Source organism: Alosa pseudoharengus, unplaced genomic scaffold (assembly GCF_046254945.1).
Source record: "Alosa pseudoharengus isolate Yale_2024_CS ecotype anadromous, Long Island Sound unplaced genomic scaffold, YU_APseudo_1.1 YU_APseudo_1.1_scf_8, whole genome shotgun sequence".
Classification (NCBI taxonomy): domain Eukaryota; kingdom Metazoa; phylum Chordata; class Actinopteri; order Clupeiformes; family Clupeidae; genus Alosa; species Alosa pseudoharengus.
This window is the reverse complement of record NW_027468870.1, coordinates 3,177,933-3,196,382: the sequence shown is the minus strand read 5'-3', so window position 1 is coordinate 3,196,382 and position 18,450 is coordinate 3,177,933. Positions and strand designations below refer to the sequence as shown.

At 45.3% G+C, this 18,450-nt stretch overlaps 1 protein-coding gene across 1 annotated transcript in view; it reads left to right on the top strand.

The window, feature by feature from the left end:
• The first annotated feature begins 6,129 nt into the window (after nucleotides 1-6,129).
• The window catches only part of LOC143111807 (serine/threonine-protein kinase MARK2-like), a 46,084-nt gene continuing 33,763 nt past the window's right edge, over nucleotides 6,130-18,450 (top strand). Inside the window, exon 1 of the mRNA XM_076274067.1 lies at nucleotides 6,130-7,281. Within this exon, the coding sequence (XP_076130182.1) occupies nucleotides 7,228-7,281 (54 nt within the window). The 5' untranslated portion in view covers nucleotides 6,130-7,227. The remainder of the gene's footprint in view (nucleotides 7,282-18,450) is intronic.

Below are 18,450 nucleotides of genomic sequence, written 5' to 3'. Positions count from 1 at the left end.
GAAGGAGAGATGATTTGGCTGTCTCAGTTTTGACTTGGAGTCTGAGGTTTAAGTTCTGAATTTAGAATGGTATATTTAATGCATGTAATCCCTGGTGAAGGGCTTGCTGTAGGATGTTCATTTCAGAAGGCCTTTTGACAGGCTGCCCAGAATACATTTAAAATGTCTCCTCAGAATGAGCTGAAGAGCAGTAACCATGCTCTTTCCCACCTCCTGTTTGTCGGCATTATGATCCAATCCACTGCTTTGCTTTCTGTGTGCTACTAAACACAGCTTTTGTGATGTGTAGGCTGTTTTGTTTTTGTTTTTCGGTCCTTTAAATCTATGATGCAAGAAAACCATTTACAATAATCAAAGAGGAAGCCCCTAAGTTAAATAAGGTGGAATCATAAGAGACGGAAATTATTTTGCGCTCCGTCACACATGATTACGTTCACGGTCCCGCTCTCGGTCAGTGTGTGTCACTGGCGGCAAGTAAGCACAGTCGCTTCTCATCTGGCTGAGTCTTAATCATGGCTGCCTCTTTGATCTCAGAACTAGCCTACTAAAATCACCCTGCACCAGCACACTGCACAGAGCCTAAAGGAGTGCGGCTTTTCGAACAAGACTTCAGTTTCCACACCTCTCACCCTAATGCCATTTCAAGACCCAAATGTCTTAAAAGCTAATCAAACCAATATTGTCCAGTAGGCCTGAGGTCTGTCCTCCAGTCACAGATTATGCATTTGTCTGTGTGGTGTGTGGGGGGCCTACTTATGAAGAGTTTGCTCCCAAAACACTATATCCAACATTTTAATGAATTTTCATAAATATTTTTTATGATAACAGATATCAGTAACTGTAATTGGGTACTGTTATTTGATATCTTTACTCAATCAAAACAGCACAACTGCACAACTGTGTTATATTACCTGAAATACACAATTAAATAGCATGACTTTTTAATGTTTTTAAAAACATAGATATAGCGTGTTGGAACCAACCTCTTCATGTAATGGCTATACTTGGTGATCTCTGCATCTATATTGTTAAAGCGACATTTCCTTCACGTTGATATTTTCCAGCTGCGTTATTGGCGCATGTATGTGACTTTTGGGCTCTCGTACTATACAGGGGCAGGAAACGTTCGCCTTGTTGTAGGCAACACAACCCAGTGAAGGCCTACAGCACATGTCGGAAACATTCATTTCGAAGTTGACACACAGTCCATAGTGCTATGCCAAATAATGACGCATGTAAACTGTCCTGTAAGATGTGCAGACACACAAGCAGCATGCAGTGCTCGTGCTCAATTAGGCTTAGTCTATTTATAAGCCAAGGCAGGTGTAGGCCTGTAACACCTGGGCCACCACGACCTGTGGCATCGCGAGCAATATGGAGTGCGCATCATCAACCCAGTCTAGTGGCAGTATTAGTGTGTATTCGGACCCACATAAATCACAGTCCATTCCTCGTGTGTTTGTTTTCAAGCTACAGAATTGAATTCGATTTTTTAATCATCATAGCCGGTCATGTCCCTGCCGAGAGCGAAAACAGCCGGGCCGGGTTGGCTAGCGCCGCCGATTTAGAATGGCCAGCACGCAGGGGACATGCAGAGCAGAGCCGGGGTGAAACTGCTGAAGGAGAAAGATCGCTCTTTGTCTGCAGCCTGCTTGCTGGTTCGCACGTCAGTTGACAGTTGACAAAAATATGTTGTTTTCCCAAGTCACGCTGTCAACCCCGATGGCCCAGCGCTTTGACAAACCCCGTCAGCAGTAACTGTGAAAGCCTGTCATATCACTATCACCCCGATGGTTTGTACGAATAAATAATAGATCATATTTGCGCTGCAGAGAATTTTACCCAAGAGGTTGAAGGGGATGAAGTAACCTACTACGGTTCATAGTGGAATGGATGAAGCCAGGCATTGCCTTTAAAAAAATGATGAAGGTACATTATATATTAGCTGCTGCTGACAGAGATACCATTGCACCGATACTAAGCTAAACAGCATCCATTCTCCAGGGAAATACACAAAAAACCAGAACCATACATTGTGATGATCTTGGCCTACAATAAGCGCAATGGCGCGTGTGTGCGCTTCAGGATATGGGTGACACATCGTGCCAGACCATCGTAAAATAACCCTTCTGTATAACGAAATAAAAGGTTGCTCAATTCATGCAGAGCTTATTGCCTTTAGATAAAGTAACCACGGGTAATTTAAAATAAATCATAATTTAATAGAATACTTACGTTATAATAGGTATTTCCGTTGTATCGTCATGCTATTTGTTTATTCCGATTGGCGTTTGGCGGCGACGATTCCGCACAATTGCTGCGTGGAGCATTTGTATGCCGTATATTCTTACATTGTGCCACTATAAAAAAGAACAGGGCTATGGAGATCTATTCCCTGTGTTTTCGCGTCATTGTTGTTAACAGCGGTCCAGAAATGCACGACAAGTGGGAGCCTTACCCCTGCTAACCAAACAAAATAAAGCAGAGACCGTGGCCCCCGGTCGATAAAATGTTCAAGCTCCCACAATGTCGGTACCAACGCGTGGCAATGTGCGCGTGTGTATGAATTGCGTGAGAGGGAGGCGGGAGGGGAGGGGGTTAAATGGAGGTGGGGTTTGTACAGTGGATGACATCATCCCAAACCAATGGCAACCAAAACGCGATGAAGTGAGCCAGCAAATTAAGTTTCGAATGGAGCACGTGTGCAGAGTATTAGGCTATAGAAGCCAGCGAGTGATGGGAAGAGTGGGTGACAAGTAGGCTAGTGTGCACATCGTGTGACTGCCCTGTGTGGAACGTTATACCAGCACGCAGGTTTATTTATGTAGCCTAACAAATACATCCCGAATACTGCTTATGTCATAGGCTACGCTGAATTTATTAAATTGGCCATTTCTCCACAAATGCTCCGGTTCCCCGGTGGTCGCCACTCAAGCCTGTAGTAGGCGTGTGGAGTAACCAATGCCATCCTATTTTTAGAGCAAATTTGAGCACGGTTCATAGCCCACTGACACACAGGTCATGTGACTCAAGCGATGTGCAACATAGGCTATAAGCGTAAGAAAAATACATATCATCTTGTAGGAAGCTGCTTGTCAGGGCTTTTGGGGCATGGGGCATTGGACTTGGACTTGTAGGATTTGTAGGCTATATGGTTTAAGTGGAGGAGAGACAGTGACCACCACCTCTGAACATCCGACCATCGGGGTCGTTTATGAATGGACTGACGTCATGTCATATGTCACCTAACTCACGAAAAGCAAACCCTCACATTGGACAATGGTCATGTTGGTTGCTGACATGTGGTAGCCTACATAACATGTTTACAGTGAATCCAAATTAGTTTAACAAGAATTTGGACAACAAAATCCAAACATAAAACAGGTCTATAGCCAATGTTTGGTTTATTGACTCACTTTTTCAACTTTTTGATTCTTTGCATTGTTATAGGGGTCAGATATCTAATTTTCGAAGAGGAGTTTCGAAGAGGATAAGTTAATATTCGAAGAGGAAATTATCAATGATAAAAACACCAGGGCATATTTTTATAGCAGACCTGCTATCATTTGTCAATCGATTGCTGTTGTAACAAAAATCGTCGGATTACAGCAAGTAATCCAAGACTCTGTTTTGCCTATGGCATCGATTCCGGACTTACAATCACGTAACATGATCTTTAGCAAGCAAAATCATTCAGGCTGACATTGCTAAACATTGGTCTTCTTGGCTGGTGAGGCGCGACAGCAGCGCCAACGGCGGGCTACAGTAGCAATCACATTGTACAACAATAACTGCAGCTCAGTATTGCCAGTAGGTGGCAGCAAACCCTCGACTATCGCATTTATAAGGGAGTCTGCACCACAATTCTTTTTCCATGTAGATACAAGTGAACATTGGCAATCACAGCGCGTACTCAAAGACTGTATAAACATATGTCACATTTTGAGATTACAAAAATGATACAAAAAATAAAGTAGAATATATAAACAGCAACATTGTTGTGGCCAATCAAAGATGCACCAGTTTGGTTAGAGACACATTGAATCTACTGAGACGGTGTTATGATTGATATCAAGCTCATTCTTGTGTTAAACAAAAGAACCACACATCTATTTCATCCCGAGGTTATTTGTGGCGTGACCCATTAATGATAAAGATTAGAACTGTAGCGCAAGGACAATAAGACGGCTTGTTGTATCACTGTGTCAGTATGCTTTTACTAGAAATCCTTCAGGAACAGCTGTGTTGAGTGAATTATTTATCTCTTACCCAGACAGCACACTTCAGATGATGAGTATGCATGTGGCCCCCATTGGTAGTGAGTATGCATGTGGCCCCCATTGGTAGTGAGTATGCATGTGGCCCCCATTGGTAGTGAGTATGCATGTGGTCCCCATTGGTAGTGAGTATGCATGTGGTCCCCATTGGTATTGAGTATGCATGTGGTTGATGGTTCCCATGGGTAGTGAGTATGCATGTGGTATGGGACACTGGTTACCATGGGTATTGAGTAGCCTATGCATGTGGTCCCCATGGGTATTGAGCATGCATGTAGTTTGAGACACTGATGCTACTGCTGTGCTGACCCAACATCTTGAGGCCTCTATCTACTGCTCCTCTGAGCCTGGCTAGTCTACCGCTCCTCTAGCCTGGCTTGTCTACCGCTCCTCTAGCCTGGCTTGCTTGTTTGTTTGCTCTGTTGTGGCCGCAGAGGGGCGTTGATGGAAAGCAGGCGCTCTGAGTGCGTTGATAAGAGTGAATATTACAGTAGTACGGCAGCTCTGAGTGCGTTGATAAGAGTGAATATTACAGTAGTACGGCAGCTCTGAATGCGTTGATAAGAGTGAATATTACAGTAGTACGGCTGCTCTGAGTGCGTTGATAAGAGTGAATATCACAGTAGTACGGCTGCTCTGAGTGCGTTGATAAGAGTGAATAATACAGTAGTACGGCTGCTCTGAGTGAGTTGATAAGAGTGAATATTACAGTGGTACGGCAGCCTCAGCGCAGCTGTGCTGAATTCACCAAGATGAGTGTACTCGTCCGCATCTCAAGATGAGTGTACTCGTCCGTATCTCAGTGCCCAGGCGCCACTGGTCTTGCTTTACTGCCCAGACACCACCATAAGGATCTATTCTTTACTGCTTCATGAAAACCATGGTAGACTGCATTTAATGATGCAGTCTGCAATTCTTGTGAAAGCTTGTCGATAGTTCAACAGCCAATCAAATGATATTCCTCTCTTCCATGCTACGTACGAATGCCATGTAAAAACAACTCAGAAGTAATTAATTGAATTTCACAACAAAAGCATCTTGTATTCTTGGGACTGTGCCTTTACATTTTGATGAAATTTGCTGTTTAAGCATCTGGATGTTTAACATGTTTTGCATACATCTTTCCTACAGCATTGATTGGGATGAATATGTAATGCACATATTTCATTGGATGACTATTATCTTCATGCTCATAACCAACTTGGTAACTTTTGTGGTACTATGTGTTACTATATCCGACTTCCTAAGGGCATGAGGATATCACTAGATGTTTCTTTTGTAATTCTCACTGGTTCTACTGAGAGTTTGCAAATTAAATAGGTTAAATAAACAGCCTATGTGAGAACACATTTTGTACCATACCTCTGTCCACCTAGCCCCAACTGGATTGTGAGTGCACACCACAACTTTTTGAAATTGTTTCCACACAACGTTGAATATTTGCAGTCAAACTATAGGCCTACCTGCAGTTGGCAATGTGATGTGAACAGGTGTGTTGGTAGGCTATTCATTTGTGTAAGCTATTCAAAATTTGTGATATGAAACAAATCTGCAAGCTGGTAAGTGAGATGCAGTTCTCATTTCGTAAATTCTGCATGTTACTGTGATAACCTATTTAAATGATTAGTTAAACTTTTCTATTTTAGACAGAACATAATGAAATGAAACAATCTAGTTGTGGAACTTTAGGCCATTCCTTTTTATTAAATAGGTCGATACTAATGTTAATGTTCATGAACTAACTGGACTGGTTTGGCTGTGTCCAAGCCCCACCTATCAAAAATGTCAGCAGTCTGCTCTCACGCCCAGGTAGAGGCCTCTCGCATATGCGTAGGATTGCGCACATCGCCGTCAACCAGGCAACGTAGACAACGCAGAGCCTGAATCAGCTGTCAGACGGTGTCGGCGTACGGGCGCTGCACCAACTCTTGCCCGCACCCAGGGACTCGCCGATACAAGGGCACGAAATCAGACGTTTCATCTTGAAACTTGGAAATACTATGAATTAGCAAAAATCTATAGCTACACAATCGGTTACCGCTTCAAATCAGCTACCTCTCGGAGTTAGTGGACAAATCAACACCTCTCAGCTAACGTTGGACCGTGTAGCTCTCTCCGTCAGATGTTATTGTTCTTGTTTATAAACTCTTAGACGCAGACGGACTACCAAGGTTGTGTCCTGATAAAGCACAAATGACTGCATGTGACTGAGATAAACAAAGCTATTGTTTTTTTGGCTAGCTAGGCTGATGTCAAGCGACGCTACCTGTATCTTAAGGTATTTTACATCTGTATCAATTCTGCCGGAGGACGCTTTTGGTGTTTTTTTGCTTATATTCATTTAGAAATACAGGAGTAGTAACATTTTTGTCGTCCTGAGGTGGTCCGACTTGTACCTCTAACCTGGCCTGAGTTAGAGACCCCGGGCTCGATTTGCCATACTGACTTGTGGGAACAAGCTTTGCTGTCGTCTCTGCTTGGTTTTTCTAGTCATTGACAGCCTGCATTGCTGAAGCGGTGTTGTCGCAGAACCAGAGCCCTCCTCTGTCTTCTCATTTTATGTCGGAGAAAAGGGGTTTCTCAGGAAACCCATTGATTGATTTTAAGTTAGTTTTATGCCGATTATCCCTTCGTGAATTAACCACAGAGGAGTGTAAAACTTGGGAACTAAACCTGAATTGCAAAGTTTGTGGAGTTAGTTTAAACTTACTAGCTACCTAGCTTGCAAGCCATGACTTTTTCCACTGACGGTTGAAAACTTTAGCCAGACTGCTAGCAACAGCTAGCAAAGCAAAAGCGACACGTAACCTGGGAACTCCAATGAGCCATTCAACATTTTAACTTGTGGAAGAAAACCTGTTTTGCTTAAACGAACCGGACAGTAATGATCGATGTGTATTAAAATTTGACCGGATTTCTGAGACCAGTCCCCTCTTGAGAAACTTTGAAAATGTCAACGCGGACGCCATTGTTACCAGTCAATGACTACTCGGCCAGCCAGCAGGTACGTTTTCTTGCTTGCTAATAAGACTAGCTACGTGAATTAGCTAACGTTAAAACAGAATTTTACATTTTGCTCACAAAAAGTTAATGACTAATGCCGTACAGAATTGAAGCTTGAAGCCAGTTTTGATCCAAGTGCTCCAGAACATGTCTGCTTTCTTAGCTATATATCGATAATTGTTACCCAATGTCTACTTGTTTGTCATTAGTCAGCCAAGCAAAAACGATAACGTTAACGTTAGTCTTCTGTTTCAGCCAGTTTTGGGTCTGTTTTCTCACAGGCTACGATGCTCCATTAAGTTGTTATTGTTGGTAACGTAAGTTACCTAGTTGTATTTGTGACACAAAGTTTACGTTCACTAAGTTGGGAGTCAGGTATTTAATGTGAAAGATGTTAGTCAGTAACCTAGATTCGTATTCTGGGTTAAATAGTAACGTTACAACAAAGTTTATGTATTTAGGTTAGCTTTATCTGCTACCTATCTTCCGCAGAATAGATGTTGTGGTGTAACATAACGTTAAATCAGCAACATCACCCTTAGCTTCATAAGATAAGTAAGTGATCAGCTGACGTTCCAAACAGTCGAAAGATAATGTTCACTAACTCTTTTGACCGAATGCAGAGCCGTAGTCTAGATGAATAGCATCAAGTTAGCAGTGGTCAAAGATGTTCTTCTCAATGCAAGAGACCAGATTTGGCTGTATGCATTAATTCTGTGATTGTTTAATTGGTGATATCTAAATTAGGCTAGCTGACGTTAGTTTGTTTCTGTCTTCTGTCTGATGTGTCATTCACAGGAGGGGATTTGTAATTTTGAAGAAGTGTTTCTTGATAAGTATCATGACTAAAGTCTAGGGATATAACGTTACGTATTCATGATTGGCTTGCTCTTGAGTGTCAACAAAGATTCATTAACAGTACGATTCACAAACGTCAATAAAAGTATCGCACACTATCGCCACTAATCGATACTTATAAATACTATTCTGCTTGTTTGTGGGACCAACCGTGTTGGTCATGGGGTTCGACCTATTTTATAAGCCTACAGTCTATGGGTTCGACCCGTCTTGGCTGAACTACCAGAGACACATTAGGCTTGGCTCTGACGGCCCCGTTTGAGAAGTTCCAAACTTAGTAGACTAACTAGATATCCCCTGGGGTACAGTTAGAGATATTTTCTGTTTGCTCTGAAGAGTCGTCCGCCCGCAAATGAAGTGGTTGTGTCGGAAAACCTTTAATTACACAGCCAACAAATAGCCCCTTGAAACCGGGACTTGCCTTGCTCTGTTTCCGAGGGCGTTGGCAGTAATGACCGGGAGTCTAGTCATGCTTTGTGGAACGTTATTGTTTGCCACCTGTTACACGATGTTCTCTGACTTAGCCTACTCCGACTTGATTATTGACTAAGAGTGTGAGAGGTCCCAAGCCAGTTTATCAGTGGGCAGCTTAGCCCAACCCAGATGTTGTGAAAATCTTTGGAAAATGTATGGAAAACTGGTTTGAATTGCTGGCTCCTCGGAGATGAAGCACTTCAGATAATGTAGTGAGTTGCCTTAATCCATTCGGAGTCCAACAAAAGCCCAAAGAATTGACAGTTATCATTGTCCTTTTCATGGTTTCATAACTACGCCTATGCATTGACATAGAAGTAAATTTTTTATGACCGCATACACATTGGAAAAGATAAATGCATACTGATGACCTTACATAAACACACACACACACACACACAAACAACACACACAAATTCAGTATAATGAACATTGAAATGAAAGTAAATGTCTGTGTCCAGCACTGCATTGCATTGCAGTCACATTGTTTTGTTATTGTTGGGGTTTGAAGCTGGCTGTAAACAGCTACAAGAGTATGGCCTTGTCTCGGCTTGGCCTGACAGTGGGGTTTGTGCGGCTCTTGACTCATCAGAGACAGGAAGTAGAATTAACGATGCCAAATTAGGGCTAGACCGAACAAATGAACACTTAACCTAATTTGCGTTTGGACTGCTTCCTGTAGGCCGGGATTACGTTACCGGTCAAGCAACCCAGATCAGCTGGGCTGCCTGTGCCATTGGCAGACTAATCTCTGCAATCCCGTTTGATATATCTTTAATTTCCCACGCTGCATCTGAGAGGCTTTGGTGTGGTTGTGACCCAGACAGGTTGTGTTGTGTTGGGTTGGGTTGGGTTAGGTGCGATGGTGACCCAGACAGGTTGTGTTGTGTTGGGTTGTATTGGGTTGGGTTGGGTTAAGTGCGATGGTGACCCAGACAGGTTGTGTTGTGTTGGGTTGGGTTGGGTTGGGTTAGGTGCGATGGTGACCCAGACAGGTTGTGTTGGGTTGGGTTGGGTTGGGTTAGGTGCGATGGTGACCCAGACAGGTTGTGTTGGGTTGGGTTGGGTTGGGTTGGGTTAGGTTGGGTTAGGTGCGATGGTGACCAAGACAGGTTGTGTTGGGTTGGGTTGGGTTGGGTTAGGTGCGATAGTGACCCAGATAGGTTGTGTTGTGTTGTGTTGGGTTGGGTTAGGTGCGATGGTGACCCAGACAGGTTGTGTTGGGTTGGGTTGGGTTGGGTTGTAGGTGCTGTAGAGAGTAGAGAACTGGGCCTGGTGGCTGTCTGTTCTGTATCCCCTATGCTGCGTACAGAAGGTGCTATTGGAGAGGCGGCAGAACAACGTTTGTGTGTTCCGTGTCCATCTGTCCTTCCTGTTCCCGTTCCGTGTCCATCTGTCCTTCCTGTTCCCGTTCCGTGTCCATCTGTCCTTCCTGTTCCCGTTCCTGTCTGTCCTCTTGTCCTCTCTCTCTGGTTCTCCATGTCCCTTTCTGTCTCTCTGTCTCTCTGTCAAGCTCCCTCCTCCTGTTCTCTCTGTCAAGCCTGCTCCCTCCTCCTGTTCTCTCTGTTTTTGCCCAGTAGTCTTCCCGCCCGCCCCCCCGCCCAGACCAGCCTTTCCAGTCTAGCTGGGTGTATAGGCTTGGCCTTTACGAGCAGCCTGAGAGTGTTGCTCCATTTTACAGTTACAGGATTAAAGTTTATGCTTGACTGTGTGTGTGTGTGTGTGTACGCAGCTTCTTTGAGTGTGTTAGTTTCTTCTTGACTGGTTTATGTAACTCATTGTCCCCCAGATAGGCAGCGCCTCAGTCCACACTGAGCAGGCCTCTGCTCTTCCTTTATCCCTCTCTTTTTGTTCCTTTATCCCTCTCTTTTTGTTCCTTTATCCCTCTCCTTTTGTTCTCTTGCCTTCACTGTGTCTTACTTTCTGTCTGTCTCTGTCTCTCTCTCTCTATTTCCCTCACTCCCTCCCTCCCTCACCAAACTTTTAATCTCCCTCTAACTCTGTCCTCTCTCCCTCCCTCTCTTCTCTCACTCTCTTCCCTCCCTCCCTCTCTTCTCTCTCTCCTTCCCTCCCTCTCTTCTCTCTCTCTCTCTCTCTCTCTCTCCTTCCCTCCGTCTCTTCTCTCTCTCTCTCTCCGTCTCTCTCCTTCCCTCTCCTCTCTCTCTCTCTCTCTCTCTCTCTCTCTCTTTCCTCTCACTTCTCTCCCCCTCTTTCCTTCTCTCTCCCTTTGCTCTGCCGTGACCCCAGCCACACACTGGGCTGCTCTGCTCATGGATATTAATAGCCTGCAGAGGCGGAGTGCTGGTCAGTTAAGGAGTGTGTGTGTGTGTGTGTGTGTGTGTGTGTGTGTGAGAGAGTGCAGGCCCCTTCTTGCCTGTGCTCAGCTGTATGTGAAGTGCTGCTTTAGTGTGTGTGTGTTTGTGTGCAGACCCTCTCTTGCCTGTGCTCAGCTGTATGTGAAGTACTGCTTTGGTGTGTGTGTGTGTGTGTGTGTTGACTGTGTTCTCTCTGACCGTGTGTGCTTCATTCCCACTGCCTGCCGCCTCTTCTCACTTTAGATCTGACATTTCTTACTCTGAAAAACCTGTCAGAAGTGGTCGAATAGATAGCCAACAAACTTATGTGTGTGTGTGAGAGTGTGGAGTCTGTGCATGCGTTCAGATAGCTGTGTGATTAAATGTTTCTAATTCAGTTTCAAAGATTTCAAAATCAGGCCAACTCTCTCGTGGTTGCTGCTGTGATGTTTTGATGTTTTCGTTCGTGTGTGCTGTGTGTATCTGTCATCAGCTTGCCATCTATTTTCCTCCTCGTCTGTGTCTGTGTGTGTTCATCTGTGTGTGTGTGTGTTCGTCTGTGTGTGTGTCTGTGTGTGTGTGTGTGTGTGTCTGTGTGTCTGTGTGTGTGTGTGTGTGTGTGTGTGTCCCTTCCTGCTGCTCCTTTCATCTCGAGTGCTGGCTGTGTGGTGTGTTGATGACAGTGCTTGATGAGCTGAAGAAAGGCAGCTCTCTCTGTTCGACTTCAGCTCGACCCGACCCAGCCTGTCAGTCTGCCCTCCAGAAAAGGACTTGCTGTGTGCTCTGCTGTGCAGTATTGCTGTGCTGTGCAGTATTGCTGTGCTGTGCTGTGCAGTATTGCTGTGCTGTGCAGTATTGCTGTGCTGTGTTGTGCAGTATTGCTGTGCTGTGCTGTGCTGTGCAGTATTGCTGTGCTGTGCTGTGCAGTATTGCTGTGCTGTGCAGTATTGCTGTGATGTGCAGTATTGCTCTGCTGTGCAGTATTGCTGTGATGTGCAGTATTGCTGTGCTGTGCTGTATTGCTCTGCTGTGCAGTATTGCTGTGCTGTGCAGTATTGCTGTGCTGTGCAGTATTGCTGTGCTGTGCAGTATTGCTGTGCTGTGATGTGCAGTATTGCTGTGTTGTGCAGTATTGCTGTGCTGTGCTGTATTGCTCTGCTGTGTTGTGCAGTATTGCTGTGCTGTGCAGTATTGCTGTGCTGTGCTGTATTGCTCTGCTGTGTTGTGCAGTATTGCTGTGCTGTGTTGTGCAGTATTGCTGTGCTGTGCTGTATTGCTGTGCTGTGTTGTGCTGTATTGCTGTGCTGTGTTGTGCAGTATTGCTGTGCTGTGCTGTGCTGTGCTGTGAGCCACCCGCTGCCCAGAAGAAAAATAAAAACCTCTTCCCAGTCTGTGGACTTCTCTCAAAAACCTCCAATTGGACATGCCTGGAAATGTGTCCTTGTCCTGTAGAGGAGTAGCCGTTGTGTAAGAGGTAGATTAATAATAATGAAAACAACAGCCTGCACTCTCCTGGCTGCTTCATAACAGGCTCACAGCAGACGGGAGTGTTTCTCTGATGGCTGATGTGATGAACGCTCTCAGTGGGGAAGTCAAATGAGGACAGGAGGGAAGGAAGGAAAGATGGACACTTAAGAAAGAGAGGATCAGAAGAAGAGCCGAGAGGAGGGGAGGAAGGAAAGATGGACACTTAAGAAAGAGAGGATCAGAAGAAGAGCCGAGAGGAGGGAAGGAAGGAAAGATGGACACTTAAGAAAGAGAGGATCAGAAGAAGAGCCGAGAAGAGGGGAACGGGCTCAGCTGGTAGCTCTATGTGGAAGCTGAAAATAGCAGCAGTGTGATATTAATACTCCGATAAACGAGAAGCTGGCTCACACTCCTTCTTTATATACCAGCTTCTCATCTGTCCATCCATCTCTCTGTTTACCTTCATCTGTGTACTTTAATCACCCACTCTCTCTCTCTCTCTCTCCCATTCTCTCATCCCCCTCTCTCTCTCTCCCATTCTCTCATCCCCCTCTCTCTCTCTCTCCCATTCTCTCATCCCCCCCCCTCTCTCTCTCTTTCTCTCCCATTCTCTCATCCCCCTCTCTCTTTCTCTCCCATTCTCTCATCCCCCCCCTCTCTCTCTCTCTCCCATTCTCTCATCCCCCCCCCTCTCTCTCTCTCTCCCATTCTCTCATCCCCCTCTCTCTTTCTCTCCCATTCTCTCATCCCCCTCTCTCTCTCTCTCCCATTCTCTCATCCCCCTCTCTCTCTCTCTCTCTCTCCCATTCTCTCATCCCCCTCTCTCTCTCTCTCCCATTCTCTCATCCCCCTCTCTCTCTCTCTCTCTCTCCCATTCTCTCATCCCCCTCTCTCTTTCTCTCCCATTCTCTCATCCCCCCCCCCTCTCTCTCTCTCCCATTCTCTCATCCCCCCCCTCTCTCTCTCTCTCCCATTCTCTCATCCCCCTCTCTCTTTCTCTCCCATTCTCTCATCCCCCTCTCTCTCTCTCTCCCATTCTCTCATCCCCCTCTCTCTCTCTCTCTCTCCCATTCTCTCATCCCCCTCTCTCTCTCTCTCTCTCCCATTCTCTCATCCCCCTCTCTCTTTCTCTCCCATTCTGATTCATAATTGTTCCTGAGGACATTTCTTTCTCTTTTCCATTTTCTCGTCTGTCGCTTATCCCTCTCACTTAAGTACATACAACTCTGTTTTTTGACGTTGTGTTTGGGACTTCGGGCCACTGTAGTTTTGTGCTAGTCTCAGTGGTGATCTCCTCCTGGGCCACTGTAGTTTTGTGCTAGTCTCAGTGGTGATCTCCTCCTGGTGGAGTCAGTCGTCAGTATTTGACACAGTTGGTGCTTAGGATTCATAGCCATATGAATGATCAGTTCAACAGATCAATTCCCAACTGCCATGTTGAGCACTTGAGGCACTGCCATGTTGAGCCCTTGAGGACTTGAGGCACTGCCATGTTGAGCCCTTGAGCACTTGAGGCACTGCCATGTTGAGCCCTTGAGCACTTGAGGCACTGCCATGTTGAGCCCTTGACTGAGGCACTACCATGTTGAGCCCTTGAGTGAGACACTGCCATGTTGAGCCCTTGAGCACTTGAGGCACTACCATGTTGAGCCCTTGAGTGAGACACTGCCATGTTGAGCCCTTGAGCACTTGAGGCACTACCATGTTGAGCCCTTGAGTGAGACACTACCATGTTGAGCACTTGAGCACTTGAGGCACTGCCATGTTGAGCACTTGAGGCACTGAACCCCGAGTTGCTCCAGGGAGTCTGGCCCCTGCAGTTGGTATCTATAAGTCGCTTTGGATAAAACTGTTGGCTAAATGCATAAATATTGGTTTGTTGTGGCCGATACCGATACGATAACCGATAATATTACTCTTGAAAAAAATTGTGAAAAGTGACTAAACGCTCATAAACGGCTCAGCTTGGAATAAGCTACAGTATAGCGACCAAATCAGAGTTTGTGAGGGAAACTTAGGTTTAGTTTCAACTGCGGGTAACTGAATAAAGCTGCAACTCCTCAGACTGTATCTTATGTTCGTCTACTCTGTTGCGCACAACCTGCTGCAGCAGAAATGAAAGGAGTTAGCCCCGAAGGTTTTAATAACTTATTATGATGACCTGTCTGGAATTGAAGCACGAATGGTTAGCAAATTTCTAGGTAATAATACAAAACCCAAGCTAAAGTAATGCAAATATATAATACTAAAACACAACTTAGAACTAGGCCTACTTATGTACTCGTCCCACTAATGAGTTTACCATTACCAGACCAGCGCGGTAAAGTGCAAACACACCAGCACAAGACGGCTCTAGATAGGGCTGAGCTCCGCTCTGTTAAGGTTAAATGGCGGATCATTCACAAGAGGATTTTGAGATGCACAGATTCCCAAATGAACGCATATCCACAGATTTTGTTAGAGTGGTGAAATACATTCACACCGCTGACATTATATTGACGAAAAAGTATAGCCAACCAAGCTCAAGTAGCTCAGTGTAGCCAGACGGACCTTACGTAGGCCTAAATTAGGACTTTAAAAAATATCGGCGCAAATTATCAGCCAGAATTCTGTTATCGGACCGATAATAATATTTTCATTTTTTCGGCTAATAATATATCGGCCGCCGATATATCGTGCATCCCTACAGATTACTTATGATTAGTGATTACTACTAGGCTATAACTAGTTCTTCATTCTTTTATTACACATTTATTCACAAATATTATAAACAATTATTTGGTAATTGGTTGCTGGCGCCACTGGTTTCCACCGTAGCACGTCATAGGTCATTACCATAAAGTTAACCATACCTAAGCACGTCATAGGTCATTACCATAAAGTTAACCATACCGTAGCACGTCATAGGTCATTACCATAAAGTTAACCATACCTAAGCATGTCATAGGTCATTACCATAAAGTTAACCATACCGTAGCACGTCATAGGTCATTACCATAGAGTTAACCATACCTAAGCATGTCATAGGTCATTACCATAAAGTTAACCATACCTAAGCACGTCATAGGTCATTACCATAAAGTTAACCATACCTAAGCACGTCATAGGTCATTACCATAAAGTTAACCATACCGAAGCACGTCATAGGTCATTACCATAAAGTTAACCATACCGAAGCACGTCATAGGTCATTACCATAGAGTTAACCATACCGAAGCACGTCATAGGTCATTACCAGAAAGTTAACCGTACCGTAGCACGTCATAGGTCATTACCTTAAAGTTAACCATACCTCAACTTTCTTTTGATGCTGTCATCTCACTGCCCAAAATGTGCCACTGAAGGACGCTGGCTCTCATAGACAATGAGTAGGCTAACCCTTGTCCTGCGCTCAGTGTGTAATGAGTATGCTAACCCCTGTCCTGCGCTCAGTGTGTAATCTCGGCTAACCCCTGTCCTGTGCTCAGTGTGTAATCTCGGCTAACCTCTGTCCTGTGCTCAGTGTGTAATCTCGGCTAACCCCTGTCCTGTGCTCAGTGTGTAATGAGTATGCTAACCCCTGTCCTGTGCTCAGTGTGTAATGAGTATGCTAACCCCTGTCCTGCGCTCAGTGTGTAATGAGTATGCTAACCCCTGTCCTGCGCTCAGTGTGTAATGAGTATGCTAACCCCTGTCCTGTGCTCAGTGTGTAATGAGTATGCTAACCCCTGTCCTGCGCTCAGTGTGTAATGAGTATGCTAACCCCTGTCCTGCGCTCAGTGTGTAATGAGTATGCTAACCCCTGTCCTGCGCTCAGTGTGTAATGAGTATGCTAACCCCTGTCCTGTGCTCAGTGTGTAATGAATATGCTAACCCCTGTCCTGTGCTCAGTGTGGAGTGAGTAGGCTAACCCCTGTCCTGCACTCAGTGTGGAGTACGGTTATTGTCACGCTCGGTTGCCACTGTAATGCAAAGTGCTGGATTTATAACTCAAGACAAAACATGAGGATTGTTGCAAAATGGAAAGCAGCAAAAGAATTAATATATTTCCATCAGGTTGTTTTCATAGTGGTTGGAGGTCATAATTAACAATTAATCGATTCATTTGATTAATTGCACAGCCTTAGCCTGTATGTTTGAATGTTAATTTGGCCATAAATCAATCAATATTATTAATGTGTCTCGACTTGAACAGGCAACTAGAATTTCAGGACCGGTAGCTTGTTCTCCAGTGCAGTTCTTGTGCACCTCCTGCAAATCAGATTTCATGTGTAGAATGCGGTTGTCACTCGGTTCCTTATCTGAACTCTGTGTGAACCCTAATGGATGAAGCACTTGGATCCGGACTGACAGGAGCGCTTGAGCTAGCTGCAGTATGAGCGGAGAGGATTTGGGCTGTGAGAACCAAACTGCCCAGAGATGGGGGAAGAACAAGTAGTAGTTCCCCGCATCTGTTTGTCTTGTTAACAAACTGTGATTCTCTGACATTACTGTGAGTTTTTTTTTTTTTTGTGTGTGTGTGTGTCTCTTTCATGTCCTGTTGTCCCATATGGAGTGTTTGTAGAAGTGAATGGGACAGAGGGTGACCGGAAAGACCAGAGTGGCTTTGCTGTAGTGTGTGTGTGTGTGTACAGTGTGTGTGTGTACAGTGTGTGTGGTTGAGGTTGAGGTGGGGGGGGGGGTGTCAGGAAATGGCTTGTATCAGCTAGTCCACTTCCCAACACTCAGAGAGAGAGAGAGAGAGAGAGAAAGAAGAAGGAAGTAAGGAAGTCCAGCTCTTCCTGACCGCTCACTGTATTTAGTCTCCCTTTAGTGTGCACCAGTAGCCTCATGTGGAGGCCCAGTGATCTGGTGCTGCTGAGATGGAGGTGTAGTGATCTGGTGCTGCTGAGGTGTAGTGATCTGGTGCTGCTGAGATGGAGGTGTAGTGATCTGGTGCTGCTGAGGTGGAGGTGTAGTGATCTGGTGCTGCTGAGATGGAGGTGCTGCTGAGATGGAGGTGTAGTGATCTGGTGCTGCTGAGGTGTAGTGATCTGGTGCTGCTGAGATGGAGGTGTAGTGATCTGGTGCTGCTGAGGTGGAGGTGTAGTGATCTGGTGCTGCTGAGGTGGAGGTGTAGTGATCTGGTGCTGCTGAGGTGTAGTGATCTGGTGCTGCTGAGGTGGAGGTGTAGTTATCTGGTGCTGCTGAGGTGGAGGTGTAGTGATCTGGTGCTGCTGAGGTGGAGGTGTAGTGATCTGGTGCTGCTGAGATGGAGGTGTAGTGATCTGGTGCTGCTGAGGTGTAGTGATCTGGTGCTGCTGAGATAGAGGTGCTGCTGAGGTGGAGGTGTAGTGATCTGGTGCTGCTGAGGTGTAGTGATCTGGTGCTGCTGAGATGGAGGTGCTGCTGAGGTGGAGGTGTAGTGATCTGGTGCTGCTGAGATGGAGGTGCTGCTGAGATGGAGGTGTAGTGATCTGGTGCTGCTGAGGTGTAGTGATCTGGTGCTGCTGAGGTGGAGGTATAGTGATCTGGTGCTGCTGAGGTGGAGGTGTAGTGATCTGGTGCTGCTGAGGTGAAGGTGTAGTGATCTGGTGGAGGTGTAGTGATCTGGTGCTGCTGAGGTGTAGTGATCTGGTGCTGCTGAGATAGAGGTGCTGCTGAGGTGGAGGTGTAGTGATCTGGTGCTGCTGAGGTGTAGTGATCTGGTGCTGCTGAGGTGGAGGTGTAGTGATCTGGTGCTGCTGAGTAGGGCTTTGACTTTTGCCCAAAAATCATATTCAAAGTTTGTTTGTTTATTAATATTAAGATTCGAATATATTCAAATATGTATTAATAATATTTTAACCATTAAATGTCTTCAGTAAGACCGATATTATCCATAAATAAATAGGCTAAATATATCTTGCATTGTAGTGTGTCAAACTCTACCAGAGTAGGCGATAGAAGTAGGCCTACCTCAACACAGACTCCTTGACCTTGCCCCGTGCACTCTCTCTCTCTCCCTCTCAACAGGCGCATCCCTCCTCAGCATGCACATGTAATCCAAACATTAATCGTGCAAGACGACTGGCTAAATTGCTATTAAATCCGGTTAGCATCATTAGAATGCTGCACGA